The sequence below is a fragment of the Erpetoichthys calabaricus genome, chromosome 4 (genome assembly GCF_900747795.2).
Source record: "Erpetoichthys calabaricus chromosome 4, fErpCal1.3, whole genome shotgun sequence".
In the NCBI taxonomy this organism is placed as follows: Eukaryota; Metazoa; Chordata; class Cladistia; order Polypteriformes; family Polypteridae; genus Erpetoichthys; species Erpetoichthys calabaricus.
The window spans coordinates 317,509,202-317,519,791 of NC_041397.2; the positions used below are offsets into that span (position 1 = coordinate 317,509,202).

The 10,590-nt window shown below is 38.6% G+C and overlaps 1 protein-coding gene across 1 annotated transcript in view; it reads left to right on the forward strand.

Annotated features, from left to right (window-relative positions):
• Positions 1 to 8,683, forward strand: part of LOC114669704 (butyrophilin-like protein 10) — a 109,622-nt gene extending 100,939 nt beyond the window's left edge. The window contains exons 7-8 of the mRNA XM_028825892.2: positions 2,609 to 7,862; positions 8,079 to 8,683. Coding sequence (XP_028681725.1) covers positions 2,609 to 2,613 — 5 coding nt within the window. The 3' untranslated portion in view covers positions 2,614 to 7,862; positions 8,079 to 8,683. The remainder of the gene's footprint in view (positions 1 to 2,608; positions 7,863 to 8,078) is intronic.
• Positions 8,684 to 10,590: the final 1,907 nt, after the last annotated feature.

Sequence of the window (10,590 nt, forward strand, 5' to 3'; positions counted from 1 at the left end):
TGTTCCAATGCGATGCAGTATTTGTGCACATATGGGAAAGCAGTATGGTCCATTGCCTTTTGGTGGCCTGATATTTACTAAAAGCAAATGAACTATTGTAGGATCTAACGCAGTTCACAAAGTTTTTACTTTTAGGTACATCGTTAGTTAGAAGCTTTAGTTGAGCTTTGCGTTTTTGGAGTCGAGACATTTTTTCTTATGGATGTGTGGGGGGGATCGTTGTTGCGCGAGCGTTTTGTTTCTTTTTGTGTTCCTGTGTCTTGTTTGAATCCCCCTCTTTGTGTGTGTCCCGTCCCTTGCTTGTAGGGTCTGTGGGGTGGTTTTGTGTTCTTTTTTTTGGTCTTCCATGGGCTTGTTGAATCCCCCTCTTGGTGTGTGTCCCGTCCCGTCCCGTCCCGTGCCTGTAGGGTGGCGGGGGTATGGTCGTGCCTTGCTATTGTGCGCTCGTCTGTTCTTTTTTTTTTTGGTGTGTTTAGTTTCGTGTGCAATGTGTTTCGTGCTTTCCCCTCGTTTGAGTACTCTTTAATGTTTTTTTTCCTTATTTTGGTGCTTGTTGAGCCTCATTTTTGTGACTCCTTTCTGTATGTGCTCACTCCTGTTTTCTGTGCTCTTGTCGGACTCTTTTTGCGCCTGCGTCTCTCGCGGCCCCTCATCCGCCTCTCTCGCCCTCTTTTGTCCGCCTTTCTCGGGTCCTCAGCCGACTCTCGCGGACTGTTTGTTGCGCCGGCGCAGTACGTCTTTTTGCAGCTACGGCCCATGGCCGGATGTGCCTGCGTCCATCATCCGGTTTAGCATTCTCGGTTAGTAATATGGATCATAATGTAATGGTGAGGGATTATATAATTATTGCTGAAATTGTTTGTGGGCCAGATAGCATACATCGATCCAACAATGTTAAAACCACTACCAGCTGAAATGAATAAAACTGATTGTCACATTCCAGTGATACCCGTCAAGGGGTGGCATATATTAGTCAGAAAGTAAGCAGTCAGTTTTTGATGGTGATGTGTTGGAAGCAGGAAAAATAGGCAACTGTAAGGATCTGAGCAGCTTTGACCAAATTGTGACAAAGGACCATATTGTGATGGCTATTCGATTAGCTCAGAGCATCTTCAAAACAGCAGGTCTTGTGGGGTATTCCCAGTATGCAGTGGGGTGAACTGGCGATAGGGTCATGGGTGCCTAAGGCTCATTGATGAGTGTGGGGAGTGAAGAATAGCCCGTAAGGTCCATCCCCACATAAAAGCTACTGAACCACAAATTGCTGAATAACTCGAAGCCAACAATGAGAGAAAGGGGTCAGAAAACAGTGCATCACGGCTTGCTGCGTAACAACAAACCGGTCAATGTACCCATGGGTATGTGAGCATCAGAGCTGGAGCATGGAGCAATGGAAGAAGTTGGCTTGTTTTTTTTTTTTGTTTTTTTTTTTATTTTATGGGAAAAGGCAACATAAGAGAGGCAGGGTGATGTTCTGGAAAATGTTTTGCAGGGAACATTTGTTCCAAAATGAATCTGTTTTGTCTAAATGGACATTTGTATACAACAAGCGACTCTGTTTGTGACGTGAGTGAAGAAAGGGCTTCTTTCTCATCACCCTGCCATACAGATGTTCTTTGTGCAAATTGCGCTGAATTGTAGAACGATGTACAGATACACCATCTGCAGCAAGATGTTCTTGCAGGTCTTTGGAGGTGATCTGTGGGTTGTCTGTAACCATTCTCATAATCCTGGGCATATGCCGCTCCTGGATTTTTCTTGGCCTGGCAGACCTGCTGGGTTTAACAGCAACTGTGCCTGATTCCATTCCTTACAGTTGAAACTGACAGTTTAAACCTCTGAAATATCTTTTTGTAGCCTTTCCCTAAAACCAGGAGACTCAACAATCTTTGTTTTCAGATCTTTGGAGAGTTGCTTTGAGGATCCCATGCTGTCACTTTTCAGAGGAGAGTCAAAGGGAAGGAAGCACAACTTGTAATTGACCACCTTAAATCCCTTTATATCTCATGACTGGACACACCTGTCTATGAAGTTCAAGGCTTAACAAGCTCATCCAACCAATTTGGTGTTGTAAGTAATCAGCATTGAGCAGTGACAGGCATTCAAATCGGCACAATGACAAGGGGACCCACATTTGTGCACAGCCAGTTTTTCACATTTGATTTAATTTCATACAACTAAATACTGCGTCACTAAAAATCTTTGTTTGGAAAACACCGCAGTACTCAGATGTTCCTAGGAAATGAAAGACATACCACTGTTATCTTTTTTGTAGAGTAAATTATTATGCAGGCTGAGAGGGGTTCCCAAACTTTTTCATATGACTGTATATATATATATAACTTTGTGACTTCTCTCTAGCATTAAACCAGGACTGACATAACCCCCCACCAAACCATCACCCCACCTCCCACCTCTCTCCTTTCCTCCCACTCCTCTGGATCTATATTCGTATGCATAATCAAGAAAATGAACACCATCTGGATACAACAATATTTTTTAATGTCTTAAACTGGCCACATTAATTGCAAACATTAATGTGTCAACTTTCCCAGGTCTAATCGACTGTAAACTAATATTTTTTATTTTATTTTCTTGTTCCATTTAGATTAACTTCTCCAGTGTTTCATTCAAGTTTTTTATTCGAGTGGCTGACCTGCACAAAAGTGAATGAGAAGTGATTTGTTTTGATTTTGACAAACCTAAAGTCCACATGAGCCATTAGACTGTGAGCTGAGAGAATCGACTATTCTTCTGGAATGGAGCCCATGAGAGCAACTCAACAATGGACTCAGCCAGTTTTGAGAGGGACTCTTCATAAATTGTGCCATTTTGCCAAAGGAGGAGGAGAACATCCATCAGAGAAAAAGGACAGGAACAAATCACCTAACTGATCAATGCATTTGCATTGGCCATCAAAAAAGGTTCTGCAGCTTCAAAAGACCTATCTAGATTGGTGAAGGTCAGCGTGAATCCTGCTTTCCGTTACAACTATCAGACTGTGGTGAGCTCGTGAAGTTCTTTTTTTATAATGGCACAGTACTGACTGAATCATTTTACATTTAAGACTTCAACTTCTTTGCATCAGCTGGCATCTATAATTCATTCACCTGTTATACAGAGTCGACTTGAACTCTAGACTAAACTTCAGGAGGGTGCTGGGGGGGTTTGTTCTCTACTGTATTTATTTCTATTTACATGTACTGTATAGGGGGTTGTTGTATATTGGGGGGAAGGAGATCATTGCTGTTTTTCTTCTTTGTCTTTCTTTTTTGTATATGCTCTCCTGTTTACTGAAATTGCCTTATAACTGCCTTTTCGAATATACTGTATATATTCATTAACAACAACAACAACATTTATTGTATATAGCACATTTTCATACAAAAAGTAGCTCAAAGTGCTTTACATAATGAAGAAAAGAAAAATAAAAGCCAAAATAAGAAATTAAAATAAGACAACATTAGTTAACATAGAAAAGGAGTAAGGTCCGACGGCCAGGGTGGACAGAAAAAACAAACAAAAAAAAAAACTCCAGACCGTTTAAACCGTTTAGAGCTGATTATCTCAAAAAGGGGACGTATGGCGGGGCACTTCATGGGGTGATATTGGTCTATCCTTTTATTATCCACTTTACAGTTAGGAAGGTGAGTGGTAGCGATCGGCCCATTTCAGCATATCGGGTACGACTCGTTACACAAGTCCACATGGAATGAAACTTGATGTCTAAGAGGAATTGCTACAGTGTTTAATATCATAAAACCATAAATGAAAGCACCACAGAATATCTAGAAATCTCAGATAAAGATTGTTTCTTTGGTGGGAAAGGATCCTGAGTCTCAATGAACAGACAGAAGAAATTACAAAAAAAAGTCAACACCTTCCCTTATAAGTCTGGGCATCCAACAGTTGGTGTTCCTTGCTATTATACTGTATGCCTGTTCTACACATTCTTGAACAAATAGATGAAGTACTGTTTTACTGTAAACCAGAATTTTGGTGCTCGGACTTGGACAGCCTGCAATGTAGTTTGGTGGGCAACCCAGTCCAGTCTTATAATGATGTGCTAGTAAATGGAGGATATAGAAAAGTGATATGTTGAAATAAAGGGCCATCAGAGCCCTGAGGCGTAGCAGAGACGTTTATACTACTAAGAGAAGATCAGCTTGTGGAACTTTCTTATCTAAAGATATCATAATCTCAATTTTTGCAATTTGCAGATATTTAGTTAATAATAATGATCCTTTATGGTTACTAACCCAAGTCAGTCTTAATGACTTCCCTCTGTGGTTGATCAAAGGACATTTTGTCTTCATTGTCTGGTCCATCATTCTTAGAAATAATCAGTTTTCCTCTTTGGTACTACAAAACATTTGGCCTCACCATGTGTGACCCAAAATGAAGAGGATATTTGCTAAAGTGAAGGATTTACAAAGGTATCAAAGGGTCTTGCAAATGGTTTAATGGCTTCATTCCAACAAATGGTGTTGTAGTTTAGTTAATTGCAGCAGAGGGTTAAACCACTAAATTACTTTCTAATCCATTATCCATTACAAAAGCTGTTCTTTTTTTGTGATGTGGGAAGACCCAAAAAAATGCTGTGTATTTTTAAGTCAGTATAGATTTATCTTGGGATTAATAAAGTATCTATCTATCTATCTATCTATCTATCTATCTATCTATCTATCTATCTATCTATCTATCTATCTATCTATCTATCTATCTATCTATCTATCTATCTATCTATCTATCTATCTATCTTTGATAGGGCTGGGCGATTAATCGAAAAGTAATCGAAATCGACATTCAGAACCTATAATCGATCAAATTTTTCCAGGTCGATTATTTCGATTACTTTCCCTTTAAAAACACTACCGCGTGTGGAGTCACGTGAACCCGCTCCGTTACGTTAAGTTATTCCGCCGACATGTCTCGCATGGAGAGCTTAAACACTGACACAACTGAGCAACAAGAGCAGCTTGTACCAAAGAAAAACGCAGTCTCCGTCATTTGGACACATTTTGGCTTCAGTAAGGATGACATCGAACAAAATGAAGTCAGATGTAGACACTGTAGAAAAACAGTTTCGACGCCCAAAGGTAACACCACCAATTTGTTTCAACACTTGAAGCACAATCACGTTACTGAATATGAACAGTGCATGGCTCAACAAAAAACAAAAAGAGACTGACAAGCGACCCAGCAACAAGTGCCTCCACAAAGCAGATGTCGATAACACAAGTGTTCACAAATGCCACACAGTATGAGAAGAGTTCAAGAAGATGGAAAGAAATAACTGACGCTATTTGTTATTACATCGCAAAGGATATGACTCCCTTGGCTACAGTGGAGCGAAGCGGGTTTAAACACCTCGTTAAAACTCTCGACAGAAGATACACTGTGCCATCGTGATCACATTTTTCTAAAACTGCGCTGCCAGACATGAAGGGGAGACTGGGGACGGTTGCAACAAGTCTTATTTCTCCAATTAGAAACATGCTAGAGTGATGATACTCATACTGTACATGCTCAGTTAGGCCCTCTCTCCACCAGAGAGAAACTATACAGTTTCATCATCTGCTGCTGCATTTATTGAAAAATAACTGTTTTGAAGGTATGAAAGTAATTTTTTTTGCAAGTTGTATTTTTGACTTACTGTCCATAGCTTTTATTTTAATTAATCAAAACATATCTAGTTCAAATCATTGTGGTGTTGACTTTTAAAAAGTATTGTTAGCATGTTTCCCTGACTCTTTGAATAGCTAGCACATGGTGTTCTGTCATGGCTGGCAGGTCAGGGACGGTTGCAACAACTTGTTGCAACCGTCCCCAAGCCAACCAGCCATATTGAAATAGACTACATATCATTACTTTTTAACATTTTTAGTTCAGAATCAGCACATTTTTTTCAGTTTAAGTCAGAAGTATTCTGCTATACAGCTTAACTGTAGTTTATGGATCTAAAAATAGAAATAATCTGTTTTTTCCAGTATGCCAAGAGTGAGGAAGAGAGTTACTAACAGAGGGGTTCCCCTCGAAATTTTGGAACAAGCTTCAAACGTAATTAGGAATGAGGGCAGGACAGTCAGGGCAGTCGCCAAGGACTTTTCCATCTGTCATACCACCTTATTTCGATTCCATAAGGAAAGAGAGAAGCTTGCAAGTGAGGGATCAGATAAGTTACCACGTGCAGGGTACTGGACCATCAGAAGAGTGTTCTCAGAAGACCAAGAGAGGAGTCTAAAACAGTATTTACAAAGGGCAGCAGACTTAGATTATGGGTTAAGTCCTAAAGAGGTAAGAGAAATTAACAGAAATGTATAAAGAGAGTAAGAGGGTGAGAGGGTTAGGGTAATATCGGTAAAAAGTGAAAGATAATAAAAACTATTTACATTTTATAACATTTTATTTCAGGTTCGTAGGCTTGAATTTTCAACTCGCCTCTCACTATACGTGTAACTTTCCCTCACAGTGGAATGAGGCCTGTATGGCTGGTGTTGACTGGTTTAATGGTTTTTTAAAACGGCACCCAACTCTCTCAATAAGACGTCCTCAAGCCACAAGCCTTTCGAGGGCAACTAGTTTTAATGAAACAAATGTTTACAATTTTTTAACAATTTAAGCCAGGTTTTGGACAAACACAAGTTTCAGTCACAAAACATATGGAACATGGATGAAACTGGGATAACAACTGTTCAAACTCCCGACAGGGTTGTGGCAAGACGTGGTGACAGGCAAGTTGGTGCAGCTACCTCAGCAGAAAGAGGCCCACTTGTCACACTAGCTTGTACAATCAATGCACTTGGTAACTCCATACCCACAACTGTGAATCTGACTAAAAGAGTTGCATTATTTTGTTCTTGTTGTTTGTAGAAAGGTTCACTGGAAGCCAGTTCCCAAAATTGTTCTGCTAACTGGCAGATTTCTACTGTTAGTCAGTATAGATGTGGGGTACTTTATATGAGGGGTGATTAGCCACTGTTTAGGAATATCTGTGCAACTTTATTTGGGTTGTATTTGATATTCTCAATATTATACAATAAATGTATGTTTAAATACTGTTAATTAGTAGGAATTATATTATAATTGTTCTAGTAACTGGCAGATTTATCCTGAGAGCCAGTAGAATTGTTGGGGTGACTTTAAATTCATTTTGTATTCAATATTTTTGACTTGTTTTAAAGCAGATCCATGTTTGGACAATAAATGCATTTTTAAAAAATCCCGTGTGACATAAAAATACAGAACTTTCAATATGAATAAAAATCTACTTTAATATTATTGTATAATTGTAGATTTACACAGTACTATGCAAGTTCAGAGAAAAAGCAAAGGTTAATTATTGAAATTTAATATATGTTTAACATGTTGCAACCGTCCCCAATGTTGGGGACGGTTGCAACATCTGACTTCTTCAGTTCAAATTAATATTGTGCAGGATATGTAAAATATAATTAACTACAAGTACTATGGGTAATTAGCAGACAGATGTAAGTTTATAGTATACAAATTTGGCTGGTGTAGTCCAAACAGTCTCTGAGTAAATAAGGGGAATGCAAAAAGTGTTGCAACCGTCCCCAGTCTCCCCTACAAGACTTGTTGTAAAAATGTAGCTGCTGAACTGAAAAATGTTCAACATTTTGCAGCCACATCTGATCTCTGGTCAAGTAGGACGATGGACCCATTCTTGAGCCTTACTTTGCACTACATTGACAACGATTGGAAGCTGCGCCAGAGATGCCTTGAGACGGCATATTTTCCAGCCGATCACACGGCAGATATGATTGCGCAAGGTCTGAAAGATATGCTTTCTGAATGGGACCTCGCAGAAGAAAAACTTTCAGCCATTACGACAGACAACGGTGCTAATGTTGTCAAAGCTGCTGTGCTTAATGGATGGTTACGACAGCAGTGTTTTGGACACCGCCTACACCTTGCAATTGGTAAGTACACGTCAGCTTAATTAAATATAATAGCATAAAAGCAAAAGAGGTCATTAGGAAGCTTTTTTAAAGGGAGTGAGGCAACACCTTCAGCAAGTTCAGCTACACCCACTCTGTCACTTCAGCAATCGCTAGAAGCAGAGATGAGCAGCTATTTGGTGTCCCCCATGCTGGATAGTGAGGCAAATCCACTGGACTGGTGGAGGAAGCATCATGTACACTTTCCCACTCTAAGTAAGGTGGCAAAAAAGTATCTCTGCATACCAGCTACTAGCTCCCCATCAGAGCGGGTTTTCAGTTCGGGCGGAAACATTGTTACATGCCTCAGGTCCTGCCTGAAACCTGAAAAGGTTAACATGCTCGTGTTTCTTAGTAAGAACTTAAAGTAAATTCATGTTCATATAGTGACATGACAAGATCGCTAAGCTCACCTCATGCAACAGTGTTTAGAGAGTTCTGTTTTCATTACAACATTAAAATATTTGTTTACAGAAGATGCAAGAAATGCACTGTTTAAAATATTATTTACAGGATATATGAGTTATTTTATTTAGAAGAGATACTGCTTATTTTCTACTTTTAATAAGAAAAACATTGAAAATAATTTATTTTGTTTCCAAAAGTGCAAGTTATTTATTTTGACTTTTTTTATAAGAACAAAGTGACTGTTCGTTTTAGGCAATGTGTGCTTTAATTTCAGTTGTTCAACATTGATGTTCAATAAATAATCACAGATAGTAGATAGTGTGTTTCCTTCAATTATTTTAAAATCAAGTAATGCACCCTTCATTCAAAAATCTCTCACTTGTAATATGTGAGCATATTTACTGTACAAAACTTGTCAGTGAACTACGAGGGCAAAAAAAAAAAAATAAATAAATAATCATTCATTAATCGTAATCGAGTTAAAATGTTCAATTAATCGAGATTTTGATTTTAGCCCAAATCACCCAGCCCTAATCTTTGAGTAATAAAAGCTAACTTACCCCATAGACCATTCAAGGATAGCTTTTCTCATTTTGCTATTGAAAGTAAAGCTGCAGAAATGGACTTCTTCCTGTGGATGACTCAAATACTCCTTTAAACTTTAAGACTAGGATTATTTAAAAGAATTTAAAGCTATACTTTATCAGATAGAAGTGTGTTATGGAAGAGCCAGGGGCCTAATGTATAATGTTGTGTGTAGAATTCACACTAAAACATGGAGTACGGACAAAAACAGAAATGTGCGTACACACAAAAAAATCCAGATGCATAAATCTGTGCATAGGAACTTCCACGTTCTACTGTTATATAAATCCTAGTAAGCGTGAAATGTAACGAACGTGAACGCGCCTGCCACCCCACCCTGACTCCACCCAGAGTTACACCTCTTTGAATATGCAAATATATAAAAATAGGCCCTTATGTTTTGCGTTCTGTGAAAAGATAATGGCAAAAGCAAAGGAAAAAATCATTTCAGCGAATACCTAGTGGAGGCAAGGAAAACGTAATATTTGGTGGTTTAAGCAGTGAAATAAACAACAAAAGGAAGTTGATTGAGTGACAGAGTGGTGGAGACACTCGAAAGTTCAAGTTCAGAAAGTCGCCCATTGCCTGAAATGATGAAGAAGTGGTCAGATATCAAAGTCACCTTGAAAAGGTGAGTCGTAGCCCACTGTCTGTGACATATGGAAGCATATCATGGTACAGAGCAAAGGGGAAAAAAAAGAACACAGTGGGAAACAAAACTTTAAATGTCATCTTGGAATTTCCACTTTAATCACATAGTTTATTGTGCCATTAAAGTAGAACGTCATAAACTTCATCTTAAAATCTTAATTTACTCGTTTTGTCAAATCCCATCATACAGTAACTAAAGTAGCACATTAAATGCTTCGTATTCTATGTGTTTTTCTATGTACTCTATGTGTGTGAATCACTACTTGCTTCTTATTAAACAGGCTTTCTGTTGCGCCAACAGGACACAGAATACATTGCATTAATGATATTACAGCTCTCTGAACAATTTAAATACTAAGATGTATAATTGATATCATTTTCATGATGAAAAAAATTAAAGCATGTATTAAACATGGGAGCAATGTCCCGCAGTGATAGAGATGTGCAGGCACCCTGTCCAGAGATTGTTCCTGCCTCCCGCAAGATGCTTTCTGCGCAGTGCGCGACCTTCGATGAAATAATTTATTGCAGCAATACTGTCTCTTTCAAACATACTAACCTCCAATTCCTGCCCTTCCTTTTCTTTCTCCAACTTAACCAATTGTCACACAATCAGTTCTTTAATAAATGGAAAGCAAGTCATCTGCAAGCTTGGAACACAGAGTCTTCAAAACTTTTAAGGAACAATGAAATATCTTCGTAGTACATGTTTAATTATTCTATCAATCTATCCATCCAAGCCTACAGCGCAAGACAGGAACAATTCCGGAACAGGGCGCCAGTTCATCGCTATCAATGTCCACCGTGTCCATATGTTTAATTAATAATAATATACAGTACATTATTTAAATGAAATTAAAAATATATCTATATAATCTAATATACATACTATAAACATTTTGTCTTAACAATGATATCACGAGCTCCAAGAAATAGCACCTGGAAATCTAAATCGACTTAAAAGCCAGTCATCATCTTTTGTAAA